The sequence below is a fragment of the Seriola lalandi genome, unplaced genomic scaffold (assembly GCF_002814215.2).
Source record: "Seriola lalandi dorsalis isolate HSWRI2012SDOR001 ecotype SW California unplaced genomic scaffold, Sedor1 jcf7180002054801, whole genome shotgun sequence".
NCBI lineage: Eukaryota > Metazoa > Chordata > Actinopteri > Carangiformes > Carangidae > Seriola > Seriola lalandi.
Window position 1 is genome coordinate 792,585 of NW_019525354.1, and position 23,683 is coordinate 816,267.

General features: G+C 40.0%; 1 protein-coding gene across 2 annotated transcripts in view; it reads right to left on the bottom strand.

Moving 5' to 3' along the window:
• The window catches only part of LOC111669650 (protocadherin-15-like), a 138,429-nt gene that overhangs the window by 56,857 nt on the left and 57,889 nt on the right, over positions 1-23,683 (bottom strand). For both annotated transcript variants that reach the window (XM_087179236.1, XM_087179235.1), the window contains exons 18-25: positions 22,235-22,328; positions 17,508-17,636; positions 8,878-8,997; positions 8,524-8,709; positions 6,699-6,935; positions 5,338-5,454; positions 2,598-2,738; positions 506-618 (exon numbers count right to left, since the gene is read on the bottom strand). In XM_087179236.1, the coding sequence (XP_087035362.1) occupies positions 506-618; positions 2,598-2,738; positions 5,338-5,454; positions 6,699-6,935; positions 8,524-8,709; positions 8,878-8,997; positions 17,508-17,636; positions 22,235-22,328 (1,137 nt within the window). The remainder of the gene's footprint in view (positions 1-505; positions 619-2,597; positions 2,739-5,337; positions 5,455-6,698; positions 6,936-8,523; positions 8,710-8,877; positions 8,998-17,507; positions 17,637-22,234; positions 22,329-23,683) is intronic.

Genomic DNA, 23,683 nt, shown 5'->3' on the forward strand with positions numbered 1-23,683 from the left:
ACTAGATTTTCATCAGATTAAACCTAGATTTTTCTACTGCTTACTTTGTTTGTTTTTTTTGTTTTTTTACAGACTTTAAATGTATTTTCATTGTTAGTTACATTACCTCTCTATAAAGTAAGTGGTGGAATTGGCCATTCCTGCTATGGATTCAAATCGCATTTACACACACAAGGGAGACAGGAGTATGTGTACATTGCATGTAATTTGTGTGCATGTGCATATATCACGCATTACATAATCCACAGGCATTTTGAAGTTTAAACATATTTGTGACCGTACAAACATAGCTTCTAATCTGTAGAGAATAGCTGCAAAAACTGTTTTCTGCCCCCAGTGATCCATTCATTCTGAACAAGCCTCTGGGACTTGTATTAATTTGATGTTCTTAATGTTACACCCAGTAAAAACAGGTGTTACATCAACCACAACTGAAATATTAATTATCATACCTTTATAAAATAGCACGTACAATGTGTGTTAGTGTGTGTGTGTGCGTGCGTACCTGTATTCTTCCTTGGTGAACACAGGAATGACAGAGGGCTGAAGGACTGTGATCTCTACTAGAGTTGTGTTTTCCTTCACAGGCTCACCATCATCATAGGCCACCACCACCAGCTGTGAGACACACACACACACACACACACACACACACACACACACACACACACACACACACAGGTACAGGTAAGGACAGAGTCAAAACAGTAGATTCAGTAGATTTCCACATGTTGTTTGCAAGTGTTCTGTTTCGGCCCTCTAACATTGCAAAGGGATCAGTTCACAGTATTTTTCAGCCTGCCTGCAGCGTGGACAGCCAAATAAATTGATGCAGCTAATGCATGACAGGCCAATAATAAATTGCTATCTAAAAGCACATTATTTGTATGGGAATTGGAGAGCAGGATGAGTGTGTATCCCACTGGTGTCCTTATTTGTTCCTGCTTAGCCTTTGTTCTTCATTTAATTGGGGGGTAACCGCTGTTAACTAGACCCAAAGGAGTCGTAATGAGGGCTAAACTTAAATATCAAGACAGTGAAATATTGTGCTTCCACGCTCATATTTAGCTGGCAAATTGTCACTGATACTGCATTGCCCCTTCTTTATATTCATATAGTAATTCACACTTCAACCAGAACCCTGCTAAAATGCATAGATTACTCTTTTACTGCTGGAAACTTACAAACGTTACTGGAACATATGGTGAATAATGAAGTACCTTGCTCAATAGCACAAATCCTTTTTTTCAGCTGCGCTGAAGATGTGCATTGGTTTCTCGTGACAGCCTTGCACACTTGCTTGCACATGCCCACCTGCTCTGAGCCAAACATGCTGCTTTCAGCACCTAAAGCTGTAGTAGCTCTGTAATGTCACAGCAATCAGGCACTTGCTATATGTCAATGAGACTACCTAGCTGTTTATCTGTCCTTGAAAATATGATTCCACGAGCAGTGTTTATCTCAGTCATAATCCAAAGATTGTGCGCAGTGTTGGACTGATTCATTTTGTTTGAGTTACTGGGAGCAAACGAGGTAGAATGAGTCCCCTGAGTGACATCTTCAGAGGACGCTGTATCCTTGTTGTGTTAATTAAAGCCCAATGAAAAGATGAAATTAGCATGGCCCAAAGCTCCATTGAGGAGCGCAGCTGGGAAAAGGCAGTTTTGAAACTAATAAGCTACTGCGGTACACTTTACTGCGGAATACACTGTGCAGTGCATAGGGATTTATAAGGCTGCTCTGCACAAAGACACCTTTATGTATACTAATGCTACAGGTAAGCAAGTAAAATCTGAGATTAATGATTGAATAAATTTTTAATGACTCAATTCATGTGATGTCGTCCCAAAGCTCCACCCACTAAATACAGAGCAGAACAGGGGGATGCATCAGATAAATCTTCTCCCGTAATGATGTCTCTATCAAACTACAGCCCTGGCGCCAGTGTCTCCAGTTTGAATACATCAGTTTGATTGATTGGGAATTACATTAAAAGATGCTGCATACTGTACTATATTACTATATATATATTACATTGTGATATATAGTAGACTCACCGGCACATGGCTGTATTTAATACATTCACTATATTACAGCCTGATGGGAGGTTAATTTCCAGTGGGAGAATATTTTACTGCTGTTTCACTCTATCCTAGATGGGCATGTTTTATAACGTCTATAATGGAAGGGAAAAATAAAAAAAACATTTCCTGTGTTTTTGGTCCAAAAAGTTTACAAAACAGGGCTGAGACTGCAATAGGCTTCCAGTTCTGTTTTTTCTGTGTCTTTAATAAAACGAAATGTCTGCTTGCGATGCATCTCTCACAGGGCATGAGGCAAGTTGTCAGCAGATTTAATTAGATTAAAAGTTTAATTTCAATAGGCTGACAATGCCACTCATGCCTACAAAAAGCAAATATTAGAGCAAAGTCACCAAGTGTAGGATCATGTTGTGTTACAGAATTAGTTTTTCTTCATTTACTCCCCAGGAAATCCTCTCACAACCCTTTAAATTCATCATGTGTCAGGTGGCAGTCTTGACCCCAGCTTACAATACAGCGTACATCATGGGTTAAATTGTGTTCATGCATACTTACGCTGAACTTGAGGTTGGGCTCCTCATTAAGATTTACTCTGGTGATCACATGTCCCGACTGTTCCTCCACATCAAATATACTGGCAGAGTATGGATACGCTTCCTGGTCCACTTTGTAGCGCACTAGACCTGCCGGTGTTCCCTGGGAAGAAAACAAATACAGGATGTACTTTGACATTAGGATGACACATTTAGATGAATGTTGCATCATAGGATGAAGTTTCACTTGTGTGGTTTCTTTTTTTCTTGCAGAGCAGCCTCAAATTAAAGCAAAATGTTACAGCATTTAATATCCAAAGCAATTAGTTTGGACCCAGATGTCAAACAGCAACTCCTTGTCCAAATCCTCATGAAGAATTTCAGACACACACACACACACACACACACACACACACACACACACACACACACACACACCACTCGGGATAAATGAGCTCCAAGTTTAGGGACTGTAATGATCATAAATTAACCTCTCAAGTGTTATTGATAATGAGCGGCCATCAGTTAGTAAAACTAATTTGCCTGAAAATGTCAGGAAATACATAAAATCACATTATTTTGTACAGTATCTGGCAGAGACGGTATTAATGAGTTTGCATTAATGAGTACATGTTCCAAGGGTGAGAAAGTAAATCAACTTTCTTTAGTTGTCAGGGGAAATGTTTTATAACACCTGTTTGAAGTCGTCAGGCAGTATGGTTTGAAGAAATATGTAGATGGGAAAAGTTAACTCCGGCACTCTGCATTTGCAGATTGTTACCAGACAACGTTAAGTTGATTAAACAAGAGAATGTGGTGCTGTGCTGTATAATCGTATTAATGATGGTAAAATAACTTCATGTATTCTACAAAAGTATGGACAGCAAGTGAGCAAACTTTATTTATACAGCACTTTTCAAAATGGAAAGATCTTGGCAGGAGGAAGAAAAGCAGCTCATTATTGCTCCTAGATACTGTTTCTGTGAGAATGCTTATCTGCATCTGAATAGAACAGTATATCTGAAAGGATGGGTCACTTCCTGGCATTGTGACACTCTATTTGATAGGTCTGGTAAATATTTGTAGCAGGCCAGATCGCCAGCTCACAGTTCCCTGGAACTGTGCTGTATATCATCTGAAGTCTTGGCAGTGTGTCCGATTGTCTGAGCGACAACTGGAGCTGGTCATTTACTGCTTATAAAACTGAGCTGTTTGCTTTCACCTCCATTGTTTTCTCATGAGGTGAGAGGATCTCCCTACGTGTCGTAGTCATGATGACTATGATTACATCGTTCTGATTAAGGCTATGAATCTGATATGTTTGACAATGACTCAGTTATATTGCTGTTACAGGACCAGAGTCTCATGTTTACAAGACAGGTGCAACTCGGCTACAATGGCAGTAAACAGGAAGGTATCCAAGGTAAACAGAAAGATCTCTAAGGTCATATTCCCATTAAAAAGACTCTTCATTTACCGCGACACCACTAAAAGATTCAGTGCTGCAGCGTCAGCTTCATATTACAAGTTTACACAAACTTAAAAAGTCATTAGTAAACAGTCATTAATTTTTCTCTTTAACTGTCACTTCTCCCGAAATAAAAGTTAGATTTTGTAGAAGCACTGCAGTTGTGAGCGGTACTTCAGAGTCGTCTTCTCCAGCGTAGCTTCCATTAAATAACAACTTGTAGTGAGTCAGCAAAAGTTCATACTGGCAAATACTGGGTATATGGGTATGTGTTCAAACGCACACAGACACACACAGAGACACACACACACACACACACACACACACACACACACACACACACACACACACACACACACACACACACATAAATACTGTATATATACATAGAGAGAGATAGATATGTAGGTATTGATGCTATTAAGTGCCTTGTTTGAGCACTGGGAGTTTTATTGTACAGTTTGGCTGGACAGTATAATGTTGCTTTTGAGAGTCTAGCTTGATGCTTAAACCTCAAGTGTGAATCCATTCAGCTGATGTAGGAAGACAGCGAGCACATTAGTCAAAGGAGAATGGGACTTTTAAAGAGGTTTCTGGGGCAACATCACCAGTGTAGAAGATCTCTCGCACAGAGGTGGGGGAGTGACAAATAAGACCACGGCTTGTTGAGCACTAATACAAATAAATACCGTTATTTTTCTTTCGTCTTTGTCATGAATATTTAAAGTATTTGCTGATTTACTATACGGTGACATTGATAATTTACCAGTTGGATGTTTTTTTGTTTCCAATAAAAAATGAGAGCCATTTTTCACACAGCCGCTGCATTCCAGATCTGCATCTTAACAAAAGGCTGCGTGACTCAGCAAATCCCTCTAAGATATTTTCAAACACTGCACTTAGGCAGACCCCTGCATGAGCATTTAACACCCTTTTAAAACTGGGGTTAACTGCACCAGACTATCTAATGGCTCGCAATGGAACACTTTAAAGTGAGCTAACCTTCATTTTACAGCAAGCAGAATAAAACAGGCTATATTACAAGGATGTTTAGAGTTAGAAGCCCAGTTGAGTTATCACAGAGTGGCACGCTGGGGTAAAAAAAAAGAGCTACACCGGAGAAAAAAGTGCAAGCACATTCAAAACACACAGACACACACACACACACACACACACACACACACACACACACACACACACACACACACACACACACTGGAGACATACATACACAGTTTGTGGAGCAGACTGCGAAAAACATTTTGATTGAATAGCAGCAGCTGGAAATGCTCACCGCAGGGTCAGAGTCATCGGCCATCACTGTAGTTACGATGGTTCCCTTGATAGCATTAGGGGCAACCATTCCTCGGTACACTGACTGGCTGAATACCGGAGAAAAGTCATTCATGTCCTGGAGAGAGATAAAGAGACACACACACACACACACACACACACACACACACACACACACACACAGAACATATAAGCATTGTAGACATAGAGTGGATCTGGCTGTTTCTGTTTTTCAGTAAATGCCTCCCATTTTTAACAGTAATGTTGTAAACTGACTTATGTTGCTGCTTGCTCTCGCTCGGATTCTTACGTTTCACTCTCTCTCTCCTGTCCCCAAAATGACTCACTAAAGTGGATTCATAGGTTTAGGAAAATCTGGCATCCACGAGGGAGAAAACACAACAGCTGTTTCCGATAAAAACACCTAAAACAGTTAGCATAGCCCTTGAGCCTTATGCTAATGCTGACTAAAAAGTTCTTGAAGAGTTTGGTTTTATTTTGGCTTGGATTCAGAAAAAAAAACCCCCAAAAAACATCAATTTATCTGTGAGTAAAATAAATGCAGCAGCGAGCTGAATAAATGGAGCGGTCAGGAAAACCTGTGTTTTATTTATTTTTTATTTCAACAGGTGTCAGCGGAACTAGAAAACAGCAGCAAGTTTGAAAGAGAGAGGACACGAACACAAGCAGGCTGATGGATGGATTTTAAAGCTTGTTTCACAGCTGTCAAATCGAGACACAGAAGAAAAAACAATAAGTAAACAAAGATGCTGTGAAGAGGACAGAATTTGTCAGACTGTCGGTCTATAACTTTAAAGTTTCGGATTTCATCAACAAGATATGAACGCACCGTAGCTTTTCCACAGATATAGTGATTGTGCCTATGCATGCAAAGACACCTGTGCGGCCCCTGAATGTCAGTTTACCGGTTCCAACGGAATCAGAAACAGTCAACATTCCCTCTCCAGCAGCATCAGAGAAAAAGCAGGAGGACAGAGTGGAGGCTCCACCATACTGCTGGTTTGTTTGATGTCAGTCACATGTTGAAAAAGACGGAAGAGGCTTGCTGGTTGGCTAAAGCACAGTGTATGACAGGATTAAACTGTGATGAGAAGCCTTTGTTTTTGCTTGTATCTGTAATCTCGGATGTAGAGAGCAAATTCTACAGTCGGCAGTTACAATATGCTCCGCCACAGTCAAGTTTCCTAAACTTCCTAACCCAGATAAATAAAGTTCAACTTTCTGCACCTCCCTTCTCTCAAAAAAGCTGGTCAGCCCTGCATTGCCTACTCTGCCACCCCGCCAGTTTACTGTACTTGCCCTTAAAGTGAAAACACACAAAACTCACAACCACACACTCACCATTATTTTGACAGTTACAGAGGCGAGTCCCGGAGGCATGGTCCCCTCTCTGTCTGAAGCCTCTACGGTGAACGTGTATGTGGGTTCTGAGTCAGTCAGCGCCTCATAGTCCAGGACCTTAAGAACCGAGAGCTCCCCCGTCACCGGGTCCACGTGGAACAGCTCGATGATCTCCTGGTCTGCGCCCTCAGCCCTTATTCGATATGTGAGATTGGAACTGAGGTCGGCATCTATCGCCTACAAAGAAGGAGAAAGAAGAGAGTCACAGAGAGCAGAAGAAAGAAATATCCCTGCCTTGTAAGTTTTATGGCAAGTTGCATTTTTCATATTTGCCTCAGGGACAAACATCTACATGTGCTGGAGCTAATAACAGACAGCAGCATTTCCATTAGGGCAGTGTCATGTCTGAAACACGCTGTGGTGGTAACCTTTACAGTCCAGCTGGTGGCCTGTATCTTACTTTTCCTTCTGTAACTACTTTCCTGTGTAGCTAGAGGGAAAAAAACACTTTTTCTACTTTACATTCCTCCACAACTCACAAGTGTGTCTCTGCAAGTGTTGTGAGATTACAATTCTGACTTTTTCAGAAGTCGCTAGTGCTGGCTGGAATCTCACTTGAAACCAATTTGGGCATTTCAAAGAAAATGTAGATAAATTACTCTAAGTAATATAATGCGTCTCATCGTTTGGACTCGGGAACCAAATTTATGACTTGAAATGGTTTTATTGAACTGACTTCAAGGTCCTGTATAATGTGTATAATGGAAAATTTTAGTACATTTTGTCCTGGTTATTACATGATGTTTTTTATGGAAATAATGTAAAAAATAATCTTGCATATACAGTACTGTGCCAAACTTTTAGGCACTCTAGATGTTTATATTCTTATTGATCACACAGTACTATCAAGGAGGCATCTAATTGGTCAGGCCAGATTCTTAAAGAACTATCTTCAGCAACAAGATAAACAAGGTGTCCAGCTACAGATAGTCTGCACCCCACAGAGTCTTGATCTCAGAATCATGGGGACTGAAGACACTGAGACAGAGTAAATCCACAGAAGGACTGTGGCGACTTCTCTAACAACCAAACTGCAAAAAACCTTGACAAACTGAGTTCAAGCGAACCGGAGCCCCCTGGTGTGATCTAACCTTTTGAAATGTATTGTCCCTGTTGTGAACGCTTTCACCTTGTTAGCACTACTTTAGGTGTGTGCTGGTCTGTGCCAGACTCAGTCTTCACACTACAAATTACAAATTACATTGCTCCACCTTGAAAAGGCAATTTCTGGTGAGAGTTCAGTACAGTAAATGTAGCCAGACAGACATTAGATATTTTATAGATATAGATTTCCATTTTTAAATAATAGATATTCAATTTTTTATTTTTATTACATATATATGTACATAGCAAACATTTCTTATAAGAATCCCTTAAATTCGTTTTTTTTAAAAGGACTGTGACCAACACTCTGAGCTGAACATTTTCCAGTAGAAAAATAAACTTGTCAGTGTTCTCAGTTATTTAATGCAGCCTGCTTCTAAACTTTCTCAAAAATACTTTTGGCATCTCTGCACTGCATTTTTGTTACTTATACAGACAAGCTAAAACCTGCCAATACAATACACAACCTGTTCGATTTATTGGTCAGACTCTGGTGTTTAGTGTTTGCAAATTTATAAGAATAATGAATCTGTCATTTTACCAGACATTTTATACTATAGTATATCACTTCATAATAACTACTGAAATTATTATAACAACATTAAGTACTACATCATCCGCAAGTAGACCAAGCCATCCATCCATCCATCCATGCACTCACCTTTAATTGTAGTATGACGGTATCTTTGGGGCTGTTCTCTGGCAGGTTGGCGTTGTAGGTTTGTTGGGTGAATATCGGGCTGTTGTCGTCTACATCCAGAACAGTGACAGACAGTGTTAATCTGGATCGACGGGGGTCTACTGCACCATCCCAGGCTTCAACGATCAGAAAGTAGTGACCTTTCACCTTTAAGATGACAGAGGTTCATGGTCAAACAACAACACAACAGCAATGAAAAATGTTGACACTGTCATCTTTGCCGCTGATTACCGCTATCTTTTTTTTTTTTCCTCTTACACTCCCCAACTATGACATTCATGTGAAATTTTGAATACATCTATCATGTCCTCTGACCTCTCTGTCCAGCGGCAAAGCGGTTCTGATTGCTCCGGTGGCGTTGATGGAAAATAGCTGCTGGTGGTTGACGAGCCGATAATGGACCTGACCGCTTGCCCCCAGATCCGGGTCTGTAGCCTAAACACACACACAGAGACATAAAGCACACACAGGCAATATGATAAGGATGATTAAAGGTTTAAACGATTTGTTTTCATATGCAGGCAACTAATCAGACTGACTTTGAAGCAAAGCAACCTTTTAATAAATTAAAAGTGAACTTTTTCTCAGATCAAACTAAATGTGTGTGTGGATACAAGTGGTTAAACTCTGAACCGCTTTCAATCTTGTTAACATTTACAAAGCCTTTCTTTTGGAATAGAAAAAAATATTTGCAAGTGATGAGTGCATATTCGTGTGTGTGTGTGTGTGTGTGTGTGTGTGTGTGTTTGTGTATTTGAAAGGGAGAGATACTGGCAAATGACAGAAGGGAATAATCAGAAACATATTTCACTTTTTGTCAAGCTGGTACACCTCCACGATTCATTCCTATTAGCTCGAACCTCTTGGCTTTGTACTGTTCCATAAAGCACAGTATAACCTGGGTTCTTATTCAAACTTCAGCAAAAAGAAGCCATGCCTGCACACAAAAGTGACAGTGTATGTATGTACTGTTCTTTCTTTGTTCTCTCTTCCTTTTTACTTCTTTTTTGGTGTTATTGCTCCTGTCAATAGGTTTCACACAAACCTTTTGGACAATGGTGACAAAGATGTCTCACATTTCCCACAGCTCTCTCTTTTTTTTCCGTATTGCTACTTGTCCAAAGGAATTAACTTAGTTTCAACTTGTCGCATTTATTAAGAGCTAATGAGACTGTGGTTCAAACATTCACTTGGAAAAAACAGTCACAGTACAGCACTGCTTTCATCTCACTACCTTTCAGTATCTGTGGACTACATTCAAACTCTGACTCCTTCTCAACATCGTCTCTTTCGGTTAATAAAATTAGGCGGTGAGAAGGTGACAAATTGCTATCCGGTGTTCCTTTCACCCTGTCTTGAGTGTTCATTCTGTCCGATCAGCATTCCCATGCCATTAAAATAGATGAGAACAGAGCACGGGAGAGAAGCACAGGGGAAATATTAACATGTGAGTGTGTGTACACGTCTGTGTGTGTGTGGTGATAGGGCTTCCTTACAGTGCTTTTGGAATCCAAAATTCCCCAAAAGAAAAATATAATTTGGGGGTTAGTAGCAAGTGTTAAATAAAAATAAATAACACCAATCAATATGCTATACACCTGTTCTTATAGCTAATAGTAGGAAAACTGTGTGTGTGTTTATCAGTCAGAGCTGGAGTGGTCAGGACTCTGAATAACAAAATGATGAAGAGGATCATTTATGTTGTTATGATGTTAAAAACTTATGATAAAGGATACTCCTTATGCCATTTTCATTATGTTTCAGTGCTATCGTCAGCAAAAGTCATGACAATAAAGTCTCAGCTCATCTCAACTTAATTATTAATAGCACTTGATCCAAAAGTGCTTTACAGCTCACACAGGAAAACAAAACAAATCCAGGGAGACAACACACACTAGACTACAAACAAAAACAAATTGAAAACAAGAACCACAACAACAACAACAAAGGATATCAATAATAATATGATAAGAAATGATATTTGACTAATACCAATAATATAGTGATCACTGAGGAATCTATTTGAGATCAAGCTAATGAAATTATGAACAGCTAAAACCCGGTAGAACAGGTCTCCAGCCATGCTAGCAGCTCTGTCTGACTGTAGCCTACTTCAGCACAGCAGTTCTTTGAGACAAATGCTAACAGCGGCATGCTAACATGTTTACAGGGACAATGTAAACATGTTGATGTTTAGTAGATATAATATGTACCACGTTGACCAACTTGGTTAAGCATGCAGCTAGTTATCAGCTATTTAGTACTCTAACATTTGCCAGTTAGCCATGACCAAATTATGAGACCAATGGGCCCCTGGACACCAACAAGTAAAAGGCCCCTTATGCCCCTCACAGAGGGGCTCCTGAGAGACACAAAATGAATCTTTGTGGTTATTTAGCTTCATTTTACATCTTTTTGTGGTGGTTCTGCGTTTCTTTGTGGTCGTTATGCATCTCTTTATGGTTGTTTTGCATCTCTCTGTAGTCTTCCCTTTGTATTCATTTTGTCTCTCTTCGAGACATTTTAACATTTTAATAGTAACTTCTAACAGAGGGTCATTACCAGGGACGCCCTGACCCCTTGGGCTCCTGGACCTGTGCTCAGTGTGCCCGTTTAGTAATCCATCCATGTAATTAGCACTAAAAGCTCAGTACAACTGAGGCTCATGGGAATTTGTTTCACAGGTATTTGATCATTAAACAAAGTGTTAGAAAAACTGACATCCTGACAGCGGTATACATTCGTCAAGGTAATTCAATCTGGACCAGAGAGGTGGCCCCTGCAGAACTATTTCTTACTGGATGATTTGCGTCAGTTAAGCTGTTTTTTACCACAGTTTAGGATAAAATGGAAATTTCCACTTAAAGCAAACATATTTAGCATTGCATCAAATCCTTCTGCCAACTATATAGCCAAGGCAGCAGGGGGAAAAATAAGAAATCATATCCGGGTGCACTTTGTTATGACTTGCAGTATCTTTGTATGTAGACTATTTATATAAATGATGCAATAATTACGTCATTTAAAGATTATAAATTGTAACTTTAATAACAGTGTCACAATTGTCAGTTTAATATGTGTATCTAAACCCTATTACTCAATTCATATTTATATTCCATGCTATTTGCTGTACTGTGTCATTTCTCGTCGTCGCAGTGACCCATTTTTTTTCCTGTTTTTGGATCATTAAAAATTCATCTCATCTCACACAGCGACTATTAGGATTAATAGAAATCAGACTCTGTCTTGCCAGTGTTATGTAGACTGTAAGAGAGCAGAATGAAGTCCTCTTGATATGATTTATGTTCGGAGATTCATCGCTATCTGGGTGTAAAACTGTGTTATAAATCTAATGGAGCATCCAGCTTTTGGGTGATTATCTTGAGTTGTTTGGAGAAGGTAGAGAGACAGAATGAAACGTGGACAATGAGACAGAGAGAGAGAGGAGAGAGAGATTGAAAAAGAAAGGAGGGGGCTGAAGAGAGAGAAATAAATGGGGCTGGAAAGAAACTGATGAGAGAAGACATTTTAAAATGTGCAACTGTGTAAATTTTGTATATGTAAAAGAGGAGAGGTAGATGTAATGTGTGTGTGTTCGTATGTTTATATTTCTACAGTATCACACATGCAGTGTTGTAAATGAATGACGTGAATCATTACTCTCAAAGCAGATCGATACTGCTCTCATGTCTCACTGCAGCCAGCAGCCAGTTAGCTTAGCTTAGCATACAGACAACGGCAATCCGAAGGTTGTGCGATTACTGTTGGTCGTGTGAGGATTAAGACACTGTGCACTAACAACACCACAGCTATTAAATTTGAGTTTAATTGAACATTTACTGCTCATTTTTGGCTGTGAGCTTTCAGAAAAGTTCCCGATGCTGACACGAATGCTATTTGTAAATCACAAGATAATTATGATATATGACATGAATGTGGTATTAAGCACAATTACTAACATGTAATCTGAGCAATGAGCCATCGTGGCAACCAGACTCAAGGAGGTTACTGGTCAGGGCCAAGAAACAGCCTGGCACCATGTGTGAAACCTTGTATGAGATGAAATATGTTAATTAGTGGGTTTTAGATGTTCTGGTAGACAAATATTGTTACCTTTGGACCTTTACATGTCTGCGTGTGTGTGTGTGAGAGACTCTCTCTCTGCCTCCATCCTCCCCCCTGTACTCTCTCTTCCTCTCGTGTGTTATCTCTCCATCGCTGCCTTTCTCACAGTTCTCTCAGCGTAATTACATTGCAATTTTGTTACCTTTGGACAGAGCCAGGCTGAGTGGTATCAATCTTCTCATCTCGCTGCGAGAGAATGAATAAGCCTTTTTTTTTCCCCAAAATGTCAAACCATTTTAAGTGGCACATTTTTTAGCTGTTACCAACAGTGAATATACATTTAGAGTATTTAGGCTCCTTGACTATTTTTCACCTCTTCTTTTTTTTCTTTTTTTTTTTGCTATAAAAACATTTTTCCCTGTAATGTCAGCCCACTGATTGAGAAAATAAAATACAATTTTCTCCTGCTTACATAGAATATGAAGAATTACAAAGAGGACACATGATTGATAAATGACCGGGAAACGCTATTGTCCATAAAACCTTCCTTCAAGCTGCCGACAGTGAAGCTGTCATATCATTGCATTTTAGACACTGGATTAAATCCTTTAGATAGTTTGCTGAATTAATCGCCTTGATGTCAAACATATTGATGACTGCAGTTCCTGGAGTTATGTGCTATAGAAGGTGTGTGTGTGTGTGCGTGCGCATGTGAGCGTGTGTTTGCCTCCATCCTTTCATCCTGTACTCTCTCTTCCTCTTATGCCTTATCCTTCCCTCGCTGTCTTTCCTCACTGTTCTCTCAGCATAATTACATCGCCAGACAGTTAAAAGCCAGGAACACAATAGGATTAATGTCTCGTCTGCCTTATGTCTGCTGCTTTTCAACACACACAGACAGGAGGAAAAAAAACAAAAAAAAAAACAGCATCTTGAAACCTGAAATACACACTCGATCTCTACAATCACAAGCTCTGCTTTTCATGTTCGGGTGCTCATACCTCTTTTCTTCCAATTTCCCTCTCTTTTTTTTTCATCTGTCTTTTTATCACTCTCTCACCTCCACCTCTAATTTCATTCTGAGACATAAGGAGAGAAGTGCCTGCAACTGAAACTAAATTACTGAGATTTTTTCATCTGTCTCTGAGCACATTTCTTTTGCTGCACCAATAAACCATAAAGTCAGGGGTTATAACAGTGTGGGAGTCTCTTCTTACGCAGACAGACAAGCAATCACTCTGATATCTTAGTGTGTGTGCGTGTGTGTGTGTGTGTGTGTGTGTGTGTGTGTGTGTGTGTGAGTGGGTTTGCTTCTGTATCTGGGCTTGTTATTATTTTCTTTTAAACCGTTTCCCATCAGGTAGCATTTGTGCTGCGCCTGAACTTCACTTCAGTATTCAGTGGTTCTTTACATGTACTTTTCTGCAGGAGGAACACACACTTACACATCCAAATGAGACATGAACCATAATATTTATCACCTATGTGCACTTAAAATGTATTTGCACTTGCTCTACTATATTTTGTGTTGGTACGGTTCAGAGTAGTGGTGGGCCCCCCCCGTGCATGAGATAAATCTGAGAGGTTGTGATATGATAAACAGGACCGCTCTCCACTGATGTTTGCCTTTTTCTTGTAAACTTTGATCATTTTACCTTGTCAGGCCTCTAGAAAAAATACATTTTTACTAAAAGGAGGAAATAAAAGTAAACTAGTCCGGATCAGACATTTGTGACTGCTGATAAGGGGGTTGCAAGTAGACACCTCTTCATTTGAAGTTGTCACAGGGCAAAAAGACTGGAAAAAGTAATTTAGAGACCTGATATGTTAAAAGAAATAAAAGAAACGATATGCATTCTATATCCTTTATGTCCTTTTTTTCCCAATAATTATTTTCTTTCTAACATTAATGGTGGCTTTCTTGGATGTGCCAAATCAGAGTGGATTTTTATTTCTGGTGAAATCCTGTTGTGGTAAATGGAAACACTGTTTGCCACACTATTAGTATGAAGAAGAGAATAAACAGTATGAAGAGACATCGATACTAACTCAACCCTTCCTTCTGATGTTTTTTTTTCTCATGAATCAATTTAAAACAATTTACAAAGAAAAAAAAAAAAAAATCTACAGCTAAACAAGCCGGTTTTGTGCTGCATGTTGCTGCTGACAGCACATGTAGAGTGTAAACAACCAGGCTGGAGGGACAGGCAATCATGCCATGAGGGAACAGCAGTGTGCAATTTATTTTTTTCTGAATCCCAGCTAACAACTGCAGCAGGTGATTTCACTGATTCAATCCCCTCTCTTTGGTTGAAGGTAAATCAGCAGAATCATCTGGTGTGGTGTTGGACGGAAAGAAAAGCCTTCCAATCCTCCGTGGCGCATGATTGCCTAACCCTGCTCTAAACTGATGGAGATGTACTCTGGGAGGCAGCTAGCTTGATATGAAATGTTTGGATTTTCAAGCTTCACATCATGTTATGCCCCGTTGGTTCAGCAGGAATGTCAAAAGATGGGCATCAAGGGCAAATTACAATACTACTGCAGCTCCTATGATGCAGCCTCATCCAGGGTTTATCCAGGTTTGGCTTTGTCAACATCACAGAAAACTAAATTTTTCATTTAGTTACAGGAATCCATAAACCCTCCATTATATCTGCCACTATATACAGTAATGCAGATGAAGAATTAGTTTCAGGTTGTGGCATTTTAAAATACGCTATGTTACTAACCTCATTTACATTTGTTTTAATTCATACAATAAGGTATACATTTATTATTTTTGACTGGCTATAATTATTTGATGATCATATGACCTCTCTCTGAATTCACCCGGTCTTTTCTCCTCTTTAAAAATGGACCACGTCTTCAACTCATGAAAGTCAGATTAGGAATGCAGCCGAACTCCCTTAGCTCTGTCGTCTCCCCTCTCCTCTCTCTCCCCGCCTCTCTTCCCCTCTCCCCACTGTCTTTCATTTCTCTCTGCCACCCAAGCATGTCTCACTTCATCCCCTCCTTCCATCTCTGTCTACCATACCAGCATCAGCAAACCAAGGTCAGGTCCATTCATTCTTCCGGAAATCTGTTTAATACCTACAGGTACGGACCCTGGTTTGGAATGAGGCCCAGAGTTGTGCGTTGCAGAGCCCGCTGAGGGATCATGCCGTCTGTTTTGGTTTGGAAAATATCCAAGGGTCCTTGAAGGGAGGAAGTTCAGGATTGGAATATTTTCAAGTGCCCCTCGCTAAAGATTAAGGTGGGTTTTGGGATGTTGAAACTGGACAATGCCCAAAGGTCTCAGTGACAGTTCAAATTTGGAATGCTTGGAATGAAATGTCCTATTTACAGATAAAGGTGGATTTACAAGTTTGGAATTGTGCCCAATGGTCCAAATAAAAAAAGCTATTGAGCTTTTAAGTTTGGAACCTCTTAAAAGTGAGACTTTTTCAAAACCCGAGACAAGGGTGTACAAGTGCCATATATTTATCTCAGGAGAAGTCTTAGTGTTCAACTAAGGAAGCATGATTAACATTTAGAAGCTGGCAAGGTGTCAGGCTGATCAAAGACCCCCTGACACCGGTGTATAAAGGCTATGAATTAAGCTTGGAGAAAATCCAAGCAAGTGTGCAACTGAGGGAGCATCTTTAAAGATCAGAGCCTATCAAAGTGTCAGATTTACCCATGACCCCTGTCTGGGGAATACACGAGTCAGTTATTAGGTCTGGAACAAGTCCAGGAGTCTTTGTGGTAAGTGGAGACAAGGCTGCTGATGCAGGTGAAAACGTATCCCATGGTCCTGAGGAGAGATCGTGTGACTTATCCATGTGCTTTTTTTGCTTCTTTCTTTTTTTTTTCTTCTCTTGAGTACAGTTGTGTCATATTTAGATTTATTTTTGCAATGTACAGTTTCATACATATTTCATTCAATTCTAATCCAAAAGTTAAGTAACTTGAAAAAAAAACACAGGAATGATTTGGTCATGGTTGACATTTTGTTTCTTGTGCCTCAGAGAGAAAACTAGTGAAAAAAATCTCATGAAAAAGTGACAACAAATCCTTTTTATGATGAATAATTTCCAGTTCTGTGTTTAAAATTAAATTTAAATGCCACATTTCTGGGAAGTAATATCTTAAAATCACAGGCAGTTATTCAACCCTAATAGTCACCATCCTTACATATGCAAAAGGGGACACACATCTGAAATCCTTGTATCCTGTCTACTCACAAATATGCACACACATGCCTGCACACAGTCCTCCGAGTATAATACAGTCCTAATTATGAATGTTAGAGATCTCTGGTCCCCATTGTAAAAGATTATAAGAGCTAAAATTAATTAGACCCGCTGTGAATCTTGGTGTGCTGCATGCATACATTTGTATGTGTGGTGTTAGACTGTGGCGAGAAACTCAGAGAGCTGGAGGGTAAATATGTATATTTCCTTCATGGCTGAGACATGATGTGGCACAATAACAAAAACAGCTGTATAACCAGTTTCAAACAAGCTGATCTGGACCAATAGAGAAATAACAGAGAGATGTGTAATCCTTCATTCTACATTGTCTCCCACAGCGTCGGTGACGGGCCTTTTAATTGCAGATGTGCAGTCAAGAATTATTGATACAGTGAGACAAATTGCAATCTAAATTGGCTTTTTTGTTCATGACTCATCATTATGAAAAAGGATTAGTGCAAGCAAAAGCACACGAAAAGCTCACAAATAAATGCACAGTCATGAATGTGTGCTTAATGAACGCATTAGCATACAAACATGCACTCATAGAAACAGGTCATAATTTATCTTAAACATGTAGTGAGCTGTGAGGTGATGAGGAGGTTGTGTGTGTGTGTTTGTTTGTGTGTGTGTGCATCTTCCTACCTTGACTTGCCCAACATAGGCATGATCCTGCTCTTCGGTGACAGTGAGGTTCACTGGCAGTGAAGAATCGAACAGCGGGTCATTGTCATTAACATCTGTCACCACAATGTTCACCATCGCAGTGGAGGTCTACACACAAACACACACACACACACACACACATAATTGTGTTACTTCTCTGGTCACTTCTTAAAACATCTTAAACTGATATTTTTAAATTCCATTAACATGTTTAACCAGTGTCACCAAGATACTGATTATCAAGGTGCAGTAAAGAATTTTATTTTAGTATCAATAGCTTCAATAATAGCTTCTGTATGTAACACTAAAGATTGGGGACATATAACATGAACTCAAAAAACTCTGCCAGAAAAGATCAACAACCTTAACTGATCAGCATTTGTGCAGGGGAATAGATGACACTACAGTTAGTGTCACTAATTCACACTGTTTCATAACCAACAGCTAAAGCCCCCCAAAAAAAATGTAACCAAGTAAGTGCAGAGGAGGAGGAGGAGGAGGAGGAGGAGGAGAAGGGAGAGGGAGAGAGAGAGAGAGAGAGAGAGAGAGAGAGAGAGAGAGAGAGAGAGAGAGTGAGAAGCCAGTAGGAGGTCACCAATTTCTTAATTTGACTTTCATGAGAGCAGGAAAGAGAGCGAGTGATCGAAGATTTGACTTTTAAAGGAAAGGGAAGTGGGAGGAGGAGGAGGAAAATGGGGAGAGCTAAGCGATTCACAACAGTGGGATGAAAAGAGAAAAAGCAGTGTGTCTGTGTGTGTGTGTGTGTGTGTGTGTGTGTGTGTGTGTGTGTGTGTGTGTGCGTGCGTGATTGCGTGCGTGGGCGATTTACAATCACAGAGGTGACAACAGGCTATTGAGGTTGGCAGGGCACACGGTGATGCAAGTAATTCGAGGTTAAGAGCTCACAGTTGACAAAACGGTTTATCTGAATGCCAATATATGTAAAGTAGAATGAGCTCTGATAAAGCAGACGGCTAGGCAGACGCACACTCAGACAGACACAAAGCCAAAGAGATGCACTAAGCTACATTTTGCATCAAGGGGGCTCTCAGCACATCGTTTACAAATAACAGCACACCTATGAATTTATCATCTTTCTGATGCCATGGCCAGCTGCCAAAGTGTAACTCACACCCTCCTGGAGACACCATGTTTTCAGGGTGTCAGATATATGCATTGCATTGTACCTGGATTAATCAAAATAACAGTGTGAGAGTCTAATCAGCTGATGCATACGTTACATGCTCATAGTTCTTGCAGTGCATGACAACTCAAATGTTCATAGTGCTAGTTCCCATGGTGGAATAGTAGGTGGTAAAAGGTTAAAAAGTCAGTACTCTGATTTCGTCCTGTCCAGACTACAATGTGTTTTTGGCCTTATTCGAGTCTCTTCTTGCAAGGTAATCTCTCTGCGACTGAGATCAGTCTTGACTATTACTCAGCAACCACCTGCGGTAAAAGGGAATCCACCGTCGTCTGCCAGTATCACGAACTCGGGGCATGTTTCCCCCGCTTGCGCTGTGTTGTTGCAATTAAAAGATACAGAGGCAATATTTTATTTTTTACTTAAAAGTATTGCCTGTGTAACCATAACTTGATACAAAGACCTTTGTGCCAATGACCTCCATTGTTGTCCAAAGATGACTGCAAACACAGCAGTAAGCCACACTGTTGCACTGGGTACTGAGCATGTTCCTTCATTACAATGAACACGGGCAATGTAGTTTAATTTGAGTCAATTCAACATACATCATCCTGCAGCGGACCAAAGATGGAGCATGTAGCGTTAGTAGAGGCAGAGCGCTGAAATAGTGCTACAGCCGATTGGTTTCATTCATGCACAGTCATTGGCTCACTCCTCAGCTGTTTGGCTACCGGCTAACTAGTAATGACTAATCATATTTGTGTAGCTGTACAGCACAGCCATTACAACCTTGCACATCTTGCTATTACTCTGATTCCAAAGTAGTCCAACAAATGTGATGTTTTCTTCTGCTTGAGTATCATTTACTAAATAAATAAATAAAATAAAAAAAACTTATGTAATCAGTAGAAATATATGAGCTTGTGGCTGAGGAGCCAAATAAAGATGTTAGAAAGTGTCGTGAAAACCCATTGTCATTTTTTTTGTTTTGTATTTTTGTGCGATTTGTTGACAAATTTTTTGGAACAATGCAAAATTCCTTATTGTTTCAACTACTGAATAAATACATATTTAGATTCATTTGTTTATGCATATAATGGTAGATGCTGATTCACTTTCCCATGCCATGACAGTACAATACAGTCCATATGACAGCAGCAGACCATCCTGTACAAAAGTTTAAGTTGCATCCTATGATGCACAGCGCCCTTACAGTGCAGCTGGTTTACTGCACCAGCTTGTAGGGTCCTCAATCTGTGGCAGTATGATGGATTCACTGGCCAAATAGCCAATTAGGCACTTTGTAGTCTGACACTCTCACAACGGGACATTCAATAATAGGGGACACAGACGGGTGTGTGCGCGTGTGCGTGCACGCATATGAAGACAACCCAAGGCCTTTCGAGTGATGCTGATTAATGGGCCCGTATAAGGAAACTACACCCCAATCTTCTCTTCTCCTTATTCTATTTCTTTCTTTCCTTGTCTTCCCTTCTGCCTCTCTGTGTAGCTCACACCATTCTTCTCTCTCTCTCTCTCTCTTACTCTCTCTCTCTACAATTCTCTCTTTTTTCTTCTCGTTCAAAATATAATGGAGTGTCAAGCAGACAAATGTCCAAACTACTTTTAGCCATTTTCTGACTTAAAGACCTTTGGGGCACACAGATAATACACTAATTGTCAAGGTCCAGAGAGCAATTGACTAAGTATACTGTATGTGTGCATATGTGTGAGAGTGGGTATGTGTCAAGACTCCTTTATAGAACTATGTGGACACACAGTGCAGTTATTAAGGTAGCCTAATAAGAGGCCCCTGAATAGCTCTGGCATCTCGCCCCCTCCTTTCCTCGCTCCAGCTTCCTCCCAGTTCTTCTCTCCCTCTATATTGTGTGCGGTGTGTGTGTGAGAGAAGGTCAGAGTATTCAAATCAGCATTTTCTGTCCTCGGAGGGAACTTAAACTTTACCTTTTGTTTTAATTGACATGGGGTGGGGAGGGGGTCAGTGACGAGGAAGGGGAGGATGAGGAGGAGGGGGAGGGAAGACCAACTTCTTTTAATGCTGGTCCAACAGACGAACGATGGGGGGTAGAGGAGAGGAGAACAGACGAGGAGCGAGAAAGGGAACAAGATGAAAGGCAAAAGAGTATAGAAGAAGGAAAGAGGGGAGAGGGGAGTGCAAAAGGGAGTCCATCCAATATCTTCATTTGACTTTCATGTGAGAGCGACTAAAGATTTGACTTTTAAAAAAGGAAAGAACACAAACAGAGAGAGAGAGAGAGGGACAGGGAGAGGGAGAAAGAGCGAGAGACAAAATGACTCTGGTGACCTGTGATCAGTTAGATAGGTGGGGAACTGAGGGAGGATTCCTTTATATAGCTCGGGTAAACACATCCGACTGAGAATTTTTCTTAAACATGAAAATGACCAGCATTCACAGTAGCATTTTCAAGTCATTCAAGTGTTCCATTCACAGTGAAATGCCAAAACATTTCTATCTCTTCTCCGAATAACTCTCACTTCAAAGTTTTTTGCACTTGAGAGTCAGATCATAAACTCAGCAAGAGAAGAATTTTCCCTGATAAAAAGGTCTGAGGACCAAAACATCAGACATAAAGGGAGTACAAGTCATCACCAGTTTGTGGGATTTGTGGTTCTTCCGACAGCTGGAAAACAACAACACTGCTGATCATACGGCGCTCAACATCTGGCAAGGAGTGAGACAGACACAGTTTCCCCACAACAAAACATAAAGCTGGCTGTTTTTTTTTTTTTTTGGGGGGGGGGATTTATTCTCTTGGGAGAGCGTTCTAAAGCCACTTGAATGAATGAATGTGGAAAAAAAAAAAAAAACGCTGGATAAGTGCGGACAAAAAGTGGCCAAAAACTGACAGAAAAAGAAGATTTTCAGATTTAGCCAGCTTAGTGTTAATGCAATCCCAGCTGTTTTCCTCCGAGACACAGTGTGATCTAATAACATCAACATGCTAAAGCACATAAACAGAAGATAACATCAGTGGCCGGTTAAAACGTGAGTGGATAAGTATCAAGTCCTACTTAGTATGTATTCTGTATAGCTGATGACTGTGTTTTGTTAGTGTGCAGTTTTATGCTACAAGGTCTTCTCACTCACGTCTGAGTGTTAAGAGTTTTAAAAAAAAAAAACCTGAAGGCCATGCAAACCCTCGCTTGTACCAAACATTTTTTTCCCAGGTAGCAATTTGTTCTTTTTCCACCCATCCATTTTTTAAACTGCTTATTCTGTTCACAGCTGCTGGGCCCAGGGCTTCCCATTATTCTTCATATCTATCTAATTATTTAAGTATTTATATTGGTCTAAAGTTCATTGTTGTAAATAGATTTTGGTTGTTATGATTATTACTATTACTGAATGATGAATATTTGCCAAAGATTGCCACTAATATCCCTCTTTTCACATTAATACCACAGCTGAGGGATTTAGATTTCCTCCCAGCAGCCGCTCAGATTAATTCCACTGGGGATGTGAAGCAACTCAAGTAAAGACAACCACTTAATATCTGTGTGGTATATCTGAGTTTCTTACCCCATCTGGCTGTCCGTCTGAGGCTGTGACCACCAGGGTATAATAATCCAGAGACTCCCTGTCCAGAGGCTTGTCCAGAACCAAATACCCTGAACTGAAGGGAGAAAACACGATTAACCCTCTAGGTATGGGCTTGAAAACAGATCAGAACAGAAAGAAGAATGGAATACAATAGAAAAAAACAACAAACAGAACCAAACAACAGTGGTGTAATATCCTTTGTTTTTTATACCCAAGAATCCTGAGATTCTTGGGTATAAGGCTGATTGTTAACCATGTATATCATTCTCATGCTGATAGCTGCAGCCATTTGTCAGTAGTCCCTGTGCCAACTCTGGTAACATGGGAATAAGTTGGAAACCCGTCTTGTTTTTCTCAAACTGTCTTTCCTCTTAATTTACACCACTTTGGAGACAACTTTTCAGACATCTGCATGCGCTGCATAACCACTGCATGGAAGCCTTAACACCAGACGCTTTTTTTTTTTTACTGCGCTTATTGGTAATTTGGTGATGCAGATGGCACCTAATACCCAACACCTCACCCACAATGAAATGTCCTCTTGGGTGCACTTGCTATAATGGCTCAGAGAATTAAACCTTTCTTGCGCAACACAAAAAAGAGTTTATATCCAAATCCTGATTATATCCTGATTCATTTTAAATTAAATACAGACTGCATTATATTTCACTGGCCAATAGTGGTTGAAAAAAAAGTTTCACATCAATATATGGGTTTACTGGTAGATAACATGTAACAAAAGATTTGTGGTGCAATTGTACGAATGATACAAAACCAGTAACCAGCTCCTTAAATCAATGCTTCATAAAGACAGCACAGGGTGTGAATTATTAATATGGTTCACTAGTCATATAATCTCACACTTGAGTTATTCAGTGAATACAAATCAATAATCAAAAATATCCAAAACAAAGAGAGGGAAGATATAGAAGTCAGATTTAAGGGCAAATGATTACAGCAAGAAAATCTGTTCTCCAGAAGATCAAGAGCTTCTGTGCAGCTTGTCTGAGACTCCTGACCAATCACAACCAAGAGAAATCTTGGATGTTCGCCTTGATTGATTAAGTTTTTTTTATATTCCAAGTGGAGATTTACATAATGATTGAAGTGTTTTTAATTTAAGCTCCTTTCATGAATTAGAAACCGTCTGAAACGCACATTTTTATCCAAATATCATTGGAGTGTGTAGATGTGAGTGTTTGGATTCACCAGTGAATGTGTGTGTGTGTGCATGTGCATATGCTAAGTGGTCTACAGAGGGAAAGATGTGAAGCTGTTTTTTTCTTTTTTAAACAAACAAAAAAAAAAACGGTTTATGTATATTTATGGATGAGTCATGAAAAGCAAAGAGTGTGAACACGCGCACACACACACAGACACACAGTCTTATTTTCTCATCTACCAGCTTTTTTTTTCTCCCTTCACACA